The sequence below is a fragment of the Crinia signifera genome, chromosome 7, assembly GCF_055691185.1.
Source record: "Crinia signifera chromosome 7, ASM5569118v1, whole genome shotgun sequence".
NCBI classification, from domain to species: domain Eukaryota; kingdom Metazoa; phylum Chordata; class Amphibia; order Anura; family Myobatrachidae; genus Crinia; species Crinia signifera.
The window spans coordinates 14,174,884-14,193,970 of NC_139223.1; the positions used below are offsets into that span (position 1 = coordinate 14,174,884).

General features: G+C 45.4%; 1 protein-coding gene across 1 annotated transcript in view; it reads right to left on the reverse strand.

Annotated features, from left to right (window-relative positions):
• Positions 1-913: 913 nt before the first annotated feature.
• The window catches only part of STX1B (syntaxin 1B), a 73,904-nt gene continuing 55,730 nt past the window's right edge, over positions 914-19,087 (reverse strand). The window contains exons 3-10 of the mRNA XM_083152363.1: positions 16,940-17,039; positions 13,802-13,876; positions 12,904-12,977; positions 12,612-12,720; positions 12,363-12,436; positions 11,513-11,650; positions 11,313-11,423; positions 914-5,639 (exon numbers count right to left, since the gene is read on the reverse strand). Coding sequence (XP_083008489.1) covers positions 5,559-5,639; positions 11,313-11,423; positions 11,513-11,650; positions 12,363-12,436; positions 12,612-12,720; positions 12,904-12,977; positions 13,802-13,876; positions 16,940-17,039 — 762 coding nt within the window. The 3' untranslated portion in view covers positions 914-5,558. The remainder of the gene's footprint in view (positions 5,640-11,312; positions 11,424-11,512; positions 11,651-12,362; positions 12,437-12,611; positions 12,721-12,903; positions 12,978-13,801; positions 13,877-16,939; positions 17,040-19,087) is intronic.

Here is a 19,087-nt window from a genome sequence, read left to right on the forward strand (position 1 = left end):
TTGGACTACCAACACTCTTATATGTGAGACACGGGGTTATATTCAATGCGGCCAGCCAGGGGGTTTGTATGGCAAGCCATCCTCAACATCAAACACCCTCGCCGGCCGCTCGCTGTATACAATGTTCCAGGGATATGTTGCCACAAGTAATTAAAGTGCACGTGGTACACAAATAAATTCACGTGCACTTTAATTGTACTCTGTGTCTCACATATCAGAGCCTTGGTAGTTCAACCAAGGGGACGTTGTGTAATATATTTGTACCTGTATTTTTTACACAAAAATTGCTGTTCGACATTTTTATTTTCCTATTTTATTTTTTCTATATTTAAAATTCGATCCATCTTAGTTTTTATTTATTTCTCTCTAATTGCATTGGGATATATTTTATTGCATTGTTGGTTGAAAATGATATATGTATAATAAATGTACATTATTATTAATTCATTTATTGGTTACATTTGTGTGTGCCCACAGTGATCCTTCTTCTGTATAATTAGCACAGAACCCTATTTATTATATGTTTGGTTTGTTCTTTTATAGATATCTTTGTACGCTCCTACAGGCGTATTTTCTGTTTCTTTGCTGCTGAATCTTAAATGCAGTTACTAATCATTACCAATAGCGCCTGAGTAGTTTTTTGCTTTTAAAGATTTCTTGTGCAAGTTGGACTGGCCACAGATGTGAATTTTTTTTAAATATAAAGTAGTGTTTGTGTGATCCCATTCGGGACAGACATAGAGAACTAAATTGTGTAAGCTGGTTGCTGATAAATATGGACAATTGGACCATAAAAGTGAATGTATACTAATCCCTATTGGCTCATAGTCACCTCCTTCTAAGACAAAAGACATCAGGTTAAAATACACACACAGAGAGACACGACTGTTTACTTCACAAAAACACATTAGGGTGAGGGTTTTTTATCGTTATGTTTCTTATTCTTTTTTTCAGCAGCACAATAAAAAAACACAAAGAAACAACAAACAAAAACAAAGAAAGACGACAACACTTTTTTTTTAACCGAGAATTGAGATTTTTTTCTTCTTTTTTTCACGGTTTCTGCTGTAATTTTTTTCACATTTTTGTAACATGCAAGCAGTTTTTTTTCAGAATTTTTTTCATTTTTGATATTTTTTCAACCTTAAAACAACTTTTTTTTTTGCAATTCACATTTTTTTCAACTGAGACTTTTTAAACATCAAAAAATTTTTGCTCAGACGGGAGGGAGGGAGTAAGGGAGAAGAGGGAGCAGGAGATTTCATTCCCCTTCTTTGATAGTGGGGATGTGTCGCAGGCCCCTCTGGTGGGAAAGGGATTATGGAGGAGAGGAACGGCAGGTTAAAACATGTCATGTCTTCACCAGGGACTGGTTGCCATTTTTTTCCAAGACAGAGGAAAGATGAGTTAAAATGGCCGAACCATTCTTTAGTTGATGATGTCACTCTTTATCAAGTAAGCCATTTTCTCAAAGGATTCTGATGACGGAAACTAATGACCAGTGCTTCCTGAGAATGGCTCTACAGTTAACAAATGTTTGCCCATTTTCAAGACATTTTCCAATGCTAAACATAACCTTTGGTATATCAAGTTCCTGTTTTGCTGGTTTTCCAACTCCTTCATTTTGTGACTTTCTCACACATCACCTTTTTTCTGCATGATGTCTGTGTGATGTCAGACAAACATAGGCAAGTCCCTCTTTTGGTCTTGTCTGATTCGACATCAATTTTCTGTCATGATTATTACATGTTGCGGCTATGTGTCTGAGTGACATCACACAAACTTCCCCACCCCATTCATCGCCCCCGCTGACTCACGGTAACTCCCTGGCCTTTCAGACCTGCCCCTGGCTCTGCCGCTCCCTCTCTGTGTAAACCCTCCACAGAACTGGTTCTCATTTCAGTTATTCTCACGACCGGAGACGCTCTTTAAAATGAAACAAACATGCAAATTTCAAGGCCGCTAACGGAGAAAACATTTACAGCAAATCCAAAGACGAATAAGCCAATTAGACACTCAGAAATCCAAGGGCACAACATACACAATGGGACCAGAGACGCTCATACAATATGGCTGCTGTGGACGGCCATTTTGAAACTTGCTTCCTGTCGGACACTCTTTTCAACATGCTTCTGTGTTCTCATGACTTGTCATACTAAATAATCACTGAGTGTTCTTAATATGATCAATGTAGACTAAATAATGAACACTGTTGGGTGCCAAGCACCTGTTTAAAGACACTTTACTGATCAAAAATAAAATTAAAATAAATAAGGCTTTTTGTCAAGTAAAGGAGCAAGTTGGGTTGTGGTCTGCATATAAAAACAACATAAACTGAAATCCATATAACATACAAGAGGGGGACTTGAACTATTTGTACTTTTAGAAATCCCCTTTAAACATCCAAAAAATAAAAGTTCAGTTGTCACAGTAGACATCAAAAATCAGACAAATTATTGGACATATTTTTTACTCCGTAAATTTTTCATATCTTTACTGAATTAATAATGATTTCTGTGAGAATCAATATATATATTTTTTAAATTGTACTATATATATTAAGTATTAAAGCTGAAGGCAGGACATACCACTTTTCACTGTGGTGTGTTAAAAAACAATGAAAACTGCATAGATACAGTGAAAGAACTTTCCTCTTACCTGCTAACACAGCCATTTTATTTTGTGACATAAACAACTTGCTGATACCATGAACTAATGGCTACTTCCTGGCTGATAAAGGGAACAATATAATATCTAACAACACAACAATCTGATGCTTATATATATATTACTTTTTTTTTCTTATCGACAAAGGTTTATGCCAAAATTAGTTCAAAATGGCCGCCCCTGTTATTAGTTCTTGGTCGGAGTTGTTCGTTCTTGCATGCACACTGGAAGCTGCCTATCCCCGTCTCCTCTCCCCCCTGGGTAAAAGTGTTTTATTTTTTATTTCCAGGACAAAATAGATTTGAAATAACCACAGAAACAGCTAATTTTCATGCAAAAGGCAACGGAGATACGGACAAACAGAATGGGGAGGAAGAGCATTGGGGGGATGGGGGGTGGGGGAGGGCTGTGTGCGCTGCTGACATTTTTTTGCTTTCTTTTCTGCATAAAATTATGTTCTGCTTTCGGCAGGGAATATGAATGATATGTTACTCAGCCATATGCACTGAAAAGTGCTATACTTGTACACTCCACCTGCTACTCCTGTAGTACCCTCTGCTCCCCACTAGATCTCACTGTCATTATTTCTCTTTAACCCTAAAGCAGCTCTAGTCATACTTATATGCTGTACTTGTGCACACTAAGGGTCTTGTGCTATGTACTTCAATGTTATTTGCATCGTAGCCCATAAAAAAAAAAAACCTTTATACAACACTCAAAAGTCCTGACCAATGGCCCATAATCCTTCGCAACATCCTGTTGATATCGCAAGCAGTGCAGCTGTGAGGTCAGAGTTATTGCTGTGTAACAAGATGAACAAACACACTCACACTAACTGTTCTGCCTTTCTTTTCTATAGGGCCAATTTTTTAAGGTGGTAAAATGTGTTAGGGGTGGGTCGGCTTTTGCGGGACCCTACAGGGGCACGAGTTGGGCCGAGCTAGGTGGAAATTGGGACAAACTTTGGTTTTGTGTTACTCATATTTGGCTGAAAATTAAGAAAAAAAATGTGGATAAAAATAAGAAGACTATTTAAAAAATAATTAAAGATGGCAGAGTGTGCAAAACGGACATCAAAGACATTTTCTTGCATATACACAGTCAGATAATTCTGAGATTCAGTATGAAGTTTTGTACAATTTAAATGAAAACGTACCCCAAATACACATTATTCCCCCCCACCCATAGAAAATAGCATTTTGCATCATTTTTAAATATTTTGTTTCCATTGCCTTCAGATTTAAATATATTTTACACAGTCTTTCAGCAATTGATTGGTGTGCCCATTCTGTTGTGCCTTAGGTGTGTCACCATCTGTGTAAGTTTTCAGGAAGTGAGAAGTGCAAAGGAATATTACTTCCCCCTAGCACACATCATTGCATTCATCTGAAAATATTACAACTAAGCTACGTGTATCTGTTAATCCAAAATACTCTTTTATGTAGGAAGGACCTCAGTTATAGGTTTACTAGGATCAGCCAGATAACTGGAGAGTAAGGGGGCTACAGGAAGTGAGTACATAAGGTGACACAGAGAGACCCTATCTCTAAAAAGGGGATGCAGGGAGAGGATATATTTGTTTATAAGAGGCAACGGGTAATATGGTATGATATTAGGAGATATAAGGAGGAGTTGTAGATGTCATACAGAAATTGCTATGAAGCAACAGATATTATATAATACAACCCTGTACCGCTGTACAGTAACAAGGTAGGTGAGGAAACAGGAAGGATGACATCATGGACGTAAAAGGGACTATAGCTAGTGGTTATACAAAGCAATAGAGTTAGCGGTTCATAAGGCAATAGAGGAAGTTATAAGGATTCACAGTTCATGAAAAAAATTAAAATATATATATATATATATATTGGATATTTTATATGAGAAGGCAAGCAATATGAGATTTTCCAACAGAACTTTGGCAAAAGAAAAAACTCATGTAAAATACTATGTAAAGAGGTGAAACGGAAGAGATGATGGGTGAGCAGCATGTTCCTTCCTCGGAGCGGGAAGGAACGAGATGAGGCGATGCTTCCCCTGCCTATTGCTACAGCTGTAGTATACACAACACACAGTAACACAGAGCGGAGGCGCTCTGTGCTTAAATGTCAGCATGCTTTCCACGCAGCATCCGGCCTTTCTCCACCGGCGACCGGGAACTAGAGAGGCCGCCAGCTTCCCAAGACGGATCACCAACGGGCTCACGTGCCCACCCCCCTCCCAATACACTCGCATCACCACCTGACCCGACAAAACGGAAGAGATTCGAGAAGACGCGCACACACAAGACGCTGGGCAGAAACATACACACTCGCCACCAGTCAAAAGAAAGGACGATGTAAAGCGCCAGGCCGGACCCTCTGCCAACGCCACATGTCCGGGGGTCCCCATGGAACACGTCCAGCAACGTCAAATACAACTTGTTTTTTTTTTTTTGTGGTTTTTTTTTTCGTTTTTTCAAACCTTGACAGACGGGATAATAAATAATATTTAAAAATAGAAAAAAAAAAAAAAACAGGAAACAGACACAGAGGAAAAAAAAAGAAATAAAACAAATATTTGGGAATTTTTTGCCCTTTTTTCGCCCCCAGCTCCTGTGGGTGACAGGTGAAGATTTGGCTTTAGGTTGACGTCAGTTAACACCGGTGAGGGGTAATTCATTTTTTTTTTTACTTAATATACGGCCCCACAAACAAAGTAGCTGATGCTAACCTAACTCCTGAGTGCAACCCACAGAGGCGAAAATTGGCAGACGCACTGACAGCTTCCTGATGTGTGCGTAAATTCCAATACTTGTCATGTACATAATATTGTATCTCTTTTTTTTTCTTTTTGTAAATCACTATTTTCTTTATCTTTCCTTTTGATCTGCATCGTGCATCTGTGTTATTTCAGAATCCCAGTGTCCCCCCAATGGAGGAGGCCAGCACAACGCCCAGCACCACACAACAGATTATGATCATAATCTTCTTCTACATACCCAACCGCATCAGAAGCAGAGGAAGGAAACCGACGGCAAGGCGGAAGAGTCAGCACAAAAAAGGGGAAAGAGGCAGAGGTAGAATGGAGTGAGAAGGGCGGCAGTGAGAGGCAGAAGAGGGTGGTAGTGAGAGGCAGAGGTGGGGGGTAGAGGGAGGCAGAGGAAGAATGGAGTGATACATGAGTTGCAGAGGAGGGTGGTAGATGGAGGTAGAGGAGGGGGCCAGAGAGAGGCAGAGAAGGGTGGCAGAGAGAGGCAAAGAAGGGTGGTAGCGAAACCCCAAAAAAGCACGATAGAGAGAGAAAGAGGTTGTGGAGATAGGCAGATGTAGTATAGAGATAGTGGTGGATGCAAGTAGAAGAGGGGAGAAGGATTGAGTATATAGAGGGGGATATTGGTGGAGGAGGATGACGACAGGGTAGAGGGGAGATATTGGTAGAGTAGAAAGATAGAGGAAGATGAGAGGGTAGAGAGGGATATTGGTGGAGGGAAGAAAGAAGGAGGAAGGTGAGAGGGTAGAGGAGAGAAATAGTGGAATGAAGAAATATGGAAAAAAATAGATGGAAGAGGGAGGAGGGAAGAAAAGAAGAAGGGATGAAAGATAGAGGCGGATGAAAGGGTAGAGGGGGATATTGGTGGAGGAAAGAAAGAGGAGGATGAAAGGGTAGAGGGGCATATTAGAGGATGAAATGGTAGAGGGGAAAAATTGGTGAGGGGAAGAAAGATGAAGGAGGATGAGGGTACAGCAGAATATTGATTGAGGGAAGCATTGAGGCGATAAAAGAAGGAGGAGGATGAGAGAGTAGCGGCGGATATTGGCGGTGGGAAGAGATGGAAGATGAGAGGGTAGAGGGGGATATTGGTGGTGGGAAGACAGATGGAGGATGAGAGAGTAGCCGCGGATATTGGTGGTGGGAAGACAGATGGAGGAGGATGAGAGGGTAGCGGGGGATATTGGTGGTTGGAAGACAGATGGAGGATGAGAGGGTAGAGGGGGATGTTGGTGGTGGGAAGACAGATGGAGGATGAGAGGGTAGAGGGGGATGTTGGTGGTGGGAAGACAGATGGAGGATGAGAGGGTAGAGGGGGATGTTGGTGGTTGGAAGACAGATGGAGGATGAGAGGGGGATATTGGTGGAGGGAAGTAAGACAGAGGAAGATGTGAGGGTAGAGGGGGATGTTGGTGGTTGGAAGACAGAGGAAGATGTGAGGGTAGAGGGGGATGTTGGTGGAGAGAAGACAGATGGAGGATGAGAGGGTAGAGGGGGATATTGGTAGAGGGAAGTAAGACAGAGGAAGATGTGAGGGTAGAGGGGGATATTGGTAGAGGGAAGAAAGATGGACGAGAAGTGTAGAATGACAGGGCACATGGAGACAGAGCAGATAAGGGATTTGAAATGATGAAGAAAGGGAAAAGAGAGAAAAATAAATTGTCAGACAGGTTACATAGAAGGACAGTGCAGTAATATACAGACATGTACAAAGAGACAGATTCGAACTGTACTCAGCTCAGTGATTGGAAGAGGTAGTAAGATGTTATGTAGAGATCTGCACATAGTCTGTATGACTCTCCTGTATAACAGCCTGCCTGTGCCTGGGTGTATATAGACACTCGCTGACTTCTCTCCTGTATAACAGTCTGTCTGTCCTGGGTGTATATAGACACTCGCTGACCTCTCTCCTGTATAACAGTCTGTCTGTCCTGGGTGTATATAGACACTCGCTGATCTCTCTCCTGTATAACAGTCTGTCTGTCCTGGGTGTATATAGACACTCGCTGACCTCTCTCCTGTATAACAGCCTGCCTGTCCCTGGTGTATACAGACACTCGCTGATCTATCTCCTGTATAACAGTCTGTCTGTCCTGGGTGTATATAGACACTCGCTGATCTCTCTCCTGTATAACAGTCTGTCTGTCCTGGGTGTATATAGACACTCGCTGATCTCTCTCCTGTATAACAGTCTGTCTGTGCCTGGGTGTATATAGACACTCGCTGACCTCTCTCCTGTATAACAGCCTGCCTGTGCCTGGGTGTATACAGACACTCGCTGATCTCTCTCTTGTATAACAGTCTGTCTGTCCTGGGTGTTTACAGACACTCGCTGATCTCTCTCTTGTATAACAGTCTGTCTGTCCCTGGTGTATACAGACACTCGCTGATCTATCTCCTGTATAACAGTCTGTCTGTCCTGGGTGTATATAGACACTCGCTGATCTCTCTCCTGTATAACAGTCTGTCTGTGCCTGGGTGTATATAGACACTCGCTGACCTCTCTCCTGTATAACAGCCTGCCTGTGCCTGGGTGTATACAGACACTCGCTGATCTCTCTCTTGTATAACAGTCTGTCTGTCCTGGGTGTTTACAGACACTCGCTGATCTCTCTCTTGTATAACAGTCTGTCTGTCCTGGGTGTATATAGACACTCGCTGACCTCTCTCCTGTATAACAGTCTGTCTGTCCTGGGTGTATATAGACACTCGCAGACCTCTCTCCTGTATAACAGTCTGTCTGTCCTGGGTGTATATAGACACTCGCTGATCTCTCTCCTGTATAACAGTCTGTCTGTCCTGGGTGTATATAGACACTCGCTGACCTGTCTCCTGTATAACAGCCTGCCTGTCCCTGGTGTATACAGACACTTGCTGATCTATCTCCTGTATAACAGCCTGCCTGCACCTGGTGTATACAGACACACGCTGACCTCTCTCCTGTATAACAGCCTGCCTGTCCCTGGTGTATATAGACACTCGCTGACCTTTCTCCTGTATAACAATCTGTCTGTCCTGGGTGTATATAGACACTTGCAGACCTCTCTCCTGTATAACAGTCTGTCTGTCCTGGGTGTATAGAGACACTCGCTGATCTCTCTCCTGTATAACAGTCTGTCTGTCCTGGGTGTATACAGACACTCGCTGATCTCTCTCCTGTATAACAGTCTGTCTGTCCTGGGTGTATACAGACACTCGCTGATCTCTCTCTTGTATAACAGTCTGTCTGTCCTGGGTGTATACAGACACTCGCTGATCTCTCTCTTGTATAACAGTCTGTCTGTCCTGGGTGTATACAGACACTCGCAGACCTCTCTCCTGTATAACAGTCTGTCTGTCCTGGGTGTATATAGACACTCGCTGATCTCTCTCCTGTATAACAGTCTGTCTGTCCTGGGTGTATATAGACACTCGCTGACCTGTCTCCTGTATAACCGCCTGCCTGTCCCTGGTGTATATAGACACTCGCTGACCTCTCTCCTGTATAACAGCCTGCCTGTCCCTGGTGTATATAGACACTCGCTGATCTCTCTCCTGTATAACAGTCTGTCTGTCCTGGGTGTATATAGACACTCGCTGACCTCTCTCCTGTATAACAGCCTGCCTGTGCCTGGTGTATATAGACACTCGCTGACCTCTCTCCTGTATAACAGTCTGCCTGTTCCTGGTGTATACAGACACTCGCTGACACCTCTCCTGTATAACAGTCTGTCTGTCCTGGGTGTATATAGACACTCGCTGACCCCTCTCCTGTATAACAGCCTGCCTGTCCTGGGTGTATACAGACACTCGCTGATCTCTCTCCTGTATAACAGTCTGTCTGTCCTGGGTGTATATAGACACTCGCTGATCTCTCTCCTGTATAACAGTCTGTCTGTCCTGGGTGTATACAGACACTCGCAGACCTCTCTCCTGTATAACAGTCTGTCTGTCCTGGGTGTATATAGACACTCGCTGATCTCTCTCCTGTATAACAGTCTGTCTGTCCTGGGTGTATATAGACACTCGCTGACCTCTCTCCTGTATAACAGCCTGCCTGTGCCTGGTGTATATAGACACTCGCTGACCTCTCTCCTGTATAACAGTCTGTCTGTCCTGGGTGTATATAGACACTCGCTGATCTCTCTCCTGTATAACAGCCTGCCTGTGCCTGGGTGTATACAGACACTCGCTGATCTCTCTCTTGTATAACAGTCTGTCTGTCCTGGGTGTATACAGACACTCGCTGATCTCTCTCTTGTATAACAGTCTGTCTGTCCTGGGTGTATACAGACACTCGCAGACCTCTCTCCTGTATAACAGTCTGTCTGTCCTGGGTATATATAGACACTCGCTGATCTCTCTCCTGTATAACAGTCTGTCTGTCCTGGGTGTATATAGACACTCGCTGACCTGTCTCCTGTATAACAGCCTGCCTGTCCCTGGTGTATACAGACACTTGCTGATCTATCTCCTGTATAACAGCCTGCCTGCACCTGGTGTATACAGACACACGCTGACCTCTCTCCTGTATAACAGCCTGCCTGTCCCTGGTGTATATAGACACTCGCTGACCTTTCTCCTGTATAACAATCTGTCTGTCCTGGGTGTATATAGACACTTGCAGACCTCTCTCCTGTATAACAGTCTGTCTGTCCTGGGTGTATAGAGACACTCGCTGATCTCTCTCCTGTATAACAGTCTGTCTGTCCTGGGTGTATACAGACACTCGCTGATCTCTCTCCTGTATAACAGTCTGTCTGTCCTGGGTGTATACAGACACTCGCTGATCTCTCTCTTGTATAACAGTCTGTCTGTCCTGGGTGTATACAGACACTCGCTGATCTCTCTCTTGTATAACAGTCTGTCTGTCCTGGGTGTATACAGACACTCGCAGACCTCTCTCCTGTATAACAGTCTGTCTGTCCTGGGTGTATATAGACACTCGCTGATCTCTCTCCTGTATAACAGTCTGTCTGTCCTGGGTGTATATAGACACTCGCTGACCTGTCTCCTGTATAACAGCCTGCCTGTCCCTGGTGTATATAGACACTCGCTGACCTCTCTCCTGTATAACAGCCTGCCTGTCCCTGGTGTATATAGACACTCGCTGATCTCTCTCCTGTATAACAGTCTGTCTGTCCTGGGTGTATATAGACACTCGCTGACCTCTCTCCTGTATAACAGCCTGCCTGTGCCTGGTGTATATAGACACTCGCTGACCTCTCTCCTGTATAACAGTCTGCCTGTTCCTGGTGTATACAGACACTCGCTGACACCTCTCCTGTATAACAGTCTGTCTGTCCTGGGTGTATATAGACACTCGCTGACCTCTCTCCTGTATAACAGTCTGTCTGTCCTGGGTGTATATAGACACTCGCTGATCTCTCTCCTGTATAACAGTCTGTCTGTCCTGGGTGTATACAGACACTCGCAGACCTCTCTCCTGTATAACAGCCTGCCTGTCCCTGGTGTATACAGACACTCGCTGACTTCTCTCCTGTATAACAGCCTGCCTGTCCTGGGTGTATATAGACACTCGCTGACCCCTCTCCTGTATAACAGTCTGTCTGTCCTGGGTGTATACAGACACTCGCTGACCTCTCTCCTGTATAACAGTCTGTCTGTCCCTGGTGTATATAGACACTCGCTGACCTCTCTCCTGTATAACAGCATGCCTGTTCCTGGTGTATATAGACACTCGCTGACCTCTCTCCTGTATAACAGTCTGTCTGTCCTGGGTGTATACAGACACTCGCTGATCTCTCTCCTGTATAACAGCCTGCCTGTCCCTGGTGTATACAGACACACGCTGACCCCTCTCCTGTATAACAGCCTGCCTGTCCCTGGTGTATATAGACACTTGCTGACCCCTCTCATATATATAAAATGCCGCCTTTCTATCTGTTACTCACCCTTCGTGCTTTGCTCTGATATTTCACAGCTTTCTTGGTATCAGACACCGCTCTCTCCACATAGTCCACAGAGTGCTCCACATTATACTCGATACGATCTATCATCTCCCCCTGGAAGTGAAACATTTGGCGTAGTCAGGCGGAGGCCACCATTCTGTGATAGTCCCGCCCTGGTATCATTGCGGCCCGTGCTCCCTCACCTGGCTCTCCACGAGCATTGCCATGTCTACAAACATGTCGTGCAGCTCCCGGATACTTGTCTCCAGCTTGATGATCTCATTGTGTCGGGTTTCAATCTCATTCAGAGCTTGTTTGGTCATCTGGGAGTCCATCTTGATCTGTAGGAGGCAGTAAAGCTGTCAGATTCTGACGTGAACCTTGTGATTGGTTAATGATAACGGGCTGGTGTTATGGGGTATATATTGTGTGTTTCTCAGCACTGGATACCTGCTACTGGTCCGTATCATGCTCCATGTTGGGCGGCTTTGGTGTGAGCAGACACTGATGCACATTATTTGCCCCTAGATGGCATTTCTGTACTGTTCCGACTCCCATCCCCTCCCCGCATCAATATCTTTCTACGGGCCCAACCTCCACTCAACACCACTCGGCCACCATAATCGTACAACTATCAGGTCTTGTAGTGACCTTTGTGGACATTTATACCAAAAAGGGAATATCTGATATGACAGATACCGAACGACTTTATATAAGAAGACCGAATAAAAATGTTGGGCTTTTTTAGAAATGTATATCGAGCATAAAAAGTTGACTTAAAATAGCCCCAGTATTCATGTACGTTCTCTTGCAATTTGTTTTAAAATTACAATTTTGTAAAAAGATTATTGCAGACGTATTCTCAATCGTGGTTGACTTGACTTGTTGGTTGAGCTTACAAAATGGCTGCCCCATGGGAGACGTTTTTAGTCAGATTTAGACTAGGTGGTCCACATTTCTTAGAAAGTAGAAATGACCAGGTGTCAAGGCCGAGTGTGGGGTTGAATGTGGTGTAAATTTGCACATGTCCCGTTCCCCTGCCCCATTACACACATCATCTGTGAATATGGCCAGCTTCCCGCTCTCCAGCATGTCTTCCAGCTCCTCATTAGTGGTAGTTCTGCCGGCTGCAAGGAGGAATAAGACAAATGTCACGTTTTCTGCGGCTAACAAAAAGCGTAGCTATAGCCAAAGTTCTTCAAGCCCCACATTCATCTCAGCCAATGATAGCCACCGTTCCCACCATCTAATTTCCCCTCAGCATGTCCTTCCCATGCACTACCTCCGAGATACTGTACGTACTGATCTCCAGTTGCCTCTGGATACGGTCCTTGCAGCGGTCCCTGTATTTAGACTGCGTCGCGTTGTATTCTGTCATCACCTCCACAAACTTACGCGACAGAGTGGAATGCTGAGGAAGAATCAGGGAGAGTTAGAAGTGTAAAAAGGAGAGAGGACATGGAGAGACCATGAGAAGGAAAGCGAGAAGGTAGGATGAGCAGGAACAAAGGACTTAGGTGTCTAAGGTCAAAGGGAATTAAGAGGTGAAGAATAGAGGATAGAGGGTCAAACAAGGAGTTGGGGCAAGGGTCACCTGTGTTTTCCGGATACGCAGGTCAGCCGAGGATCGGTTCAGTCCCTCTTCCTGCTCAATGCTCTGCTCAATAGCTGTGGAAGAGAGCAGAAAACTGAGTCCGAAGACAGACACTTCATATACTCATAACAATAACCTAAGCTATAAGGCTGGATGATGATGATGATAGTGAGATGTTTAAGGTGAGTTGGACGCAGCTCTGCCTCTGGACACTTCTCACGGGTTTCTGTCAACTGCAAACAGCACTTGCCTCTTGACCAAGGGTACAAGAGCGCCCAACTAGCTGCGTGACGGAACCTCTCTCTGCCAGTGAAATGGGTGCTCCTGGTGGGTATCTTGTGACCACACGGAGAAGAGGCATCTGCTGCAAGTGTCAGGCGATTGGGGAAGGGACGACTGTTTCTAATAGATACGTGGCCATTACAGTGATAACACTATTCGCTACAGACAGGAAACAGTGGGTAATGAGAGCATACGTAGAAATACAGATGGAAATTCGCCTTAGCTAAATGTAGTAAGTCTTGATGTTGCGGACTCCTGGCCAATTTGCAACCAACTTAGAATCAGGCCCAGTATAAGGACCAGTATTCAGAACCAGTATTAAATAAAGTACAATGTAACGTAGGTGACAGTGGGGTCTGTGTGTAAGTCACACCTGCCCTGACGGTTATTACAGCAGGAGATGAATGGTCAGCAGTCTTAGAATGGAATCCATAGTATGAACCCTTCACAACTCATTACAGTTCTATGGAGTGTTATAAGACCACCAGAATGGATGAAGCTGGCAAAGGCTGAGAGTAAAAAGACAGACTTGGGGGGAAATATGGAGGTCTGCTGGATGGGCACAATCTTAAAATCTCAAACTAGAAAATATGAATTACAAACATGGAGGACTGACCTTTCAACTTGGAGCGAACTTTATTTGCCGTCTTCTTGATATCGGCTGTGAGATCCTCAAGTTCCTGCTTAGTCTCTGCATGTAGGATGAGACAAACAGAAGGTGTACTGTATGTCCGCCCGTGTTGTGTCTCAGTAGAACAGAAGTTTAGGATGTATATGTCCAAAAGACATACTATGAGCTCTCTGAGCTTCACACGGCACAGACAGTGAGCTCCCTCGTCTTCATATGACATTTACCATGAGCTCCCTCACCATAACAAGATGTACACCATGAGCTCACTCATCTTCATATGACAGAAAGAAAACATGAGCTCCCTCACCATAACAAGATGTACACCATAAGCTCCCTCGTCTTCATATGACATTTACCATGAGCTCCCTCACCATAACAAGATGTACACCATAAGCGCCCTCGTCTTCATATGACATTTACCATGAGCTCCCTCACCATAACAAGATGTACACCATGAGCTCCCTCGTCTTCATATGACATTTACCATGAGCTCCCTCACCATAACAAGATGTACACCATAAGCTCCCTCGTCTTCATATGACATTTACCATGAGCTCCCTCACCATAACAAGATGTACACCATGAGCTCCCTCGTCTTCATATGACATTTACCATGAGCTCCCTCACCATAACAAGATGTACACCATGAGCTCCCTCATCTTCATATGAAATTTACCATGAGCTCCCTCACCATAACAAGATGTACACCATGAGCTCCCTCGTCTTCATATGACATTTACCATGAGCTCACTCACCTTCACATGACAGACAACATGAGCTCACTCATCTTCATATGACAGAAAACATGAGCTCCCTCACCATCACATGACATACACCATGAGCTTCTACCACCTTCAAATGATGCACATCATGAGCTCCCTCACCATCACATGACCGACACCATGAGCTCCGTCACAATCACATTACATACATCCTGCGCTACCTCACCATCACATAACATACATATTGCGCTCCCTCACCATCACATAACATACATCCTGCGCTCCCTCACCATCACATGACGGACACCATGAGCTCCGTCACCATCACATAACATACATTCTGCGCTCCCTCACCATCACATGACCGACACCATGAGCTCCCTCACCATCACATAACATACATCATGCGCTCCCTCACCACCACGTCATACACCCAGCGCTCCCTCACCCTCACATGACGGCCACCATGAGCTCCCTCACCATCACATGACGGCCACCATGAGCTCCCTCACCATCACATGACGTACACCAAGAGCTCCCTCACATCACATGATGCGCACCATGAGCTCCCTCACATCACATGACGCGCACCATGAGCTCCCTCACCATCACATAATATACACCATGAGCTCTCACCATCACATGACGTGCACCATGAGCTCCCTCACCATCACATCTCATACACCCAGCACTCCCTCACCTTGTTCACATGACGGCCACCATGAGCTCCCTCACCATCACATGACGGCCACCATGAGCTCCCTCACCATCACATGACGGACACCATGAGCTCCCTCACCATCAAATGACGCACACCATGAGCTCCCTCACCATCACATGATGCACACCATGAGCTCCATCACATGACGCACACCATGAGCTCCCTCACCATAACATGACATACACCACGAGCTCCCTCACCATCACGTGACGCACACCATGAGCTCCCTCACCATAACATGACACACACCATGAGCTCCCTCAACATCACATGTCATACACCCAGCGCTCCCTCACCATCACATGATGGCCACCATGAGCTCCCTCACCATCACATGAAGGACACCATGAGCTCCCTCACAATCCCATGATGCACATCATGAGCTCCCTCACCATCACATGATGCTCACCATGAGCTCCCTCACCATCACATACACTCACCATGAGCTCCCTCACCATAACATGACATACACCATGAGCTCCCTCACCATCACACGATGCTCACCATAACATGACATACACCACGAGCTCCCTCACCATCACATGATGCACACCATGAGCTCCCTCACCATAACATGACACACACCATGAGCTCCCTCAACATCACATGTCACACACCCAGCGCTCCCTCACCATCACATGATGGCCACCATGAGCTCCCTCACAATCCCATGATGCACATCATGAGCTCCCTCATCATCACATGACGCACACCATGAGCTCCCTCACCATCACATGACGCTCACCATGAGCTCCCTCACCATCACATGACACTCACCATGAGCTCCCTCACCATAACAAGACATACACCATGAGCTCTCTCACCATGAGCTCCCTCACCATCACATGACAGACACCATGAGCTCCCTCACCATCACATGACGCACACCATGAGCTCCCTCACCATCACATGACGCACACCATGAGCTCCCTCACCATCACATGACGCACACCATGAGCTCCCTCACCATCACATGACGCACACCATGAGCTCCCTCACCATCACATGATGTACACCATGAGCTCCCTCACCATCATATGAAGCTCACCGCCACATGAAGCTCACCATGAGCTCCCTCACCATCACATGAAATACACCATGAGCTCCATCACATGACACACACCATAAGCTCCCGCAGGTGACAATGGGATACACCTGTCACCACCATTCCAGTGTCATTATATGTGGTATTTAAAATTTCTGATAAGAATAAAATGATTTGCGCGCAATTCCAATAAGAACTAATGACGTTTTGTGTAACGTATGAATTATTTAAAAAACTAAAGCATGGGATTTCTCCAATATACATCTAAATCCCTGTGAAAACAAATGTTTTCACCTTCGCCATAAATACTCCTCATTGACCTTGTAATGTCTTCCAGCCTCATTACCTCCTTCATGCCAGACGTCTCCTTGGCAGCTGCCCATATACTACGCTGCCCACACATCTGAATCTCAACTTCCAAATCCTCTAAGACTCTGGGGAAGACCCTATTCTTCAAACAAACCTGCTCTTCTCCTAATTAGCTATAATTTGTGCTGTCCCCCCCCCCCCCCTCCTCGTTACTGTACTCCTCTGACATTGCAGAAATCCTAGTGGACACATCTAACCGTCCTTTCCGTCTCCCCACCCATCTCTTCTCGCCCATACCCTCACACTTCCAACCCCCTGCTACTCACTCTCATCAGGGTTGGGGGCTGCAAGGATGGCGCTGTGCTGTTTCTTAACTTGTTCCACATCCTCTGAGAGCTTCTCAATACATCCTCGGATCTCCTCAACCTGTAGAGAGAGATGTACAATCTTAACGTCTTAATGTATCCTCGGAATAAAAAAATAGGATTTTAATACCTACCGGTAAATCCTTTTCACGAAGTTCATATGGTATACTGGGTTCTCAATACATTGGGGAAGAAGAGGTCCTCTGCAGGAGACAGGCACATAGAACTCTTTACAGTGGGTGTACTGGCTCCTCCCCTCTACTTCCTCCTCCACCTCAGTTAAGGTAAAAACTGTGCCCGAGGAGAATGAACGTTTGTGAGGTAAGGATATAAGTATATGTGAGTGTGGTGAGATTTATACCAGCACACCCTTAAACATTTATAACTGGTAAATAAAATAGTTAACAAGCCAAAATAAGTCACCCCTTGAAGTGACAACCAAGTGCAGTGGAACTCCGCAAAGGAGGCGGGTTCCCAGTATACCATATTAACTTTGTGAAAAGGATTTACTGGTAGGTATGAAAATCCTATTTTCACTATCATTCATATGGTATGTCCCAAAGCTTCCAGAAAGGGGAGGTACATGCATAGACTGCTGCAGCACCACCTGTCCAAACTGGGTATCCTCTTTGGCCAAGGCGTCAAATTTGTAGAACTTTACAAAAGTGTGTTGAGCCGACCAAGTAGCTGCTCTGCATAATTGCAGAGCCGACACACCCCGAGCAGCCGTCCAGGATGCGCCCACCGCTCTCGTGGAATGAGCCTTCACAGAAGATGGAACCGGTAAGTCAGCTGCTCCATAAGCCTGAGGAATAGTAGCACAAATCCAACTTGCAATAGATTGTTTTGAGGCCGGCAAACCCTTTTTCTGGGCATCATAAAGCACAAAAAGACAACCAGTCTTGCGTAGCCTACCAACATGCGCTTGAACCACATCCAGAGATTTCAAAATCCCAGAGTGACCCACACTAGATGGAACCACAATAGCCTGGTTCAGATGGAAGGCCGAGACAACCTTCGACAAGAACTGCTGTTTTTTCTCAGTTCTGTCCTATCTGCGTGAAACACCAGATAAGGACTCCTGCAAGATAAAGCACGTAACTCTGACACGCATCTAGCCGACACCAGAGCCAGAAGCACCACAGACTTCCATGTGAGGTACTTCAAATCAGTTGACCTTAGTGGTTCAAACCAAGATGACTGCAAGAACTGTAAGACCCCATCAAGGTCCCAGGGAATGAGGCCCTGCATGTATGGCCGACAAAGCCAGGGCGTGAGTCTCTGCCCAAATCAAGATCTTGGATACCTTCCTCATGCAGGACATGCTCTTTGTCCCCCCTCCCAGTTGATGTACGCAATAGACGTTGCGTTGTCCGACTCAACATGGATTGCCAGGCTCAGCAACAAGGGGGCCGCCTGCAGGAGCGCATAATAGACAGCTCAGAGTTCCAAACAGTTGATGTTAAGTTTGGACTCCCACAGAGACCATTTTCCCTGAAAGTGCCTTCCCCGAGGAGACTGGCATCTGTCATCAGAAGGACCCAATCCCGGATCCCAAAACGTCTGCCCACCAAGAGGATTTGCGAGTTAAGCCAACATTGCAAGGACAGCCTTGCCTGGGCCAACAGACATATCCGTATGTGCATCTGTAGGTGGGAACCCGACCATTTGGCCAAAAGATCCAACCGGAAAGTCCGGGAGTGGAACCTCCTGAACTGGAGCGCCTCGAAGGAGGCAACCATTTTTCCCAGTAGTTGGATGCACTGATGGACTGACACCAGAACCGGTGTAAGGACTGCCACTACCAGCAGTTGAATGGCCACCATCTTTTCCTTTGGCAGGAACACTTTCTGTTCCGCTGTATCCAGAATTATCCCCAAGAACTGGAGACACCTGGATGGGGTCAGTGCAGACTTTTGCAGGTTCAAAATGCACCCGTGCGAAGACAGGACATGCATTGTGGTGGTGATAACCGTTCTCAACAGTTCCTCTGTTCTTGCCTTTATCAGCAGGTATGGGATAACATTTACCCCTTGAGCCCTTAGCAAGGACATCATTTCTGCCATCACCTTTGTAAAGATGCGAGGAGCCATGGACAGGCCGAAAGGT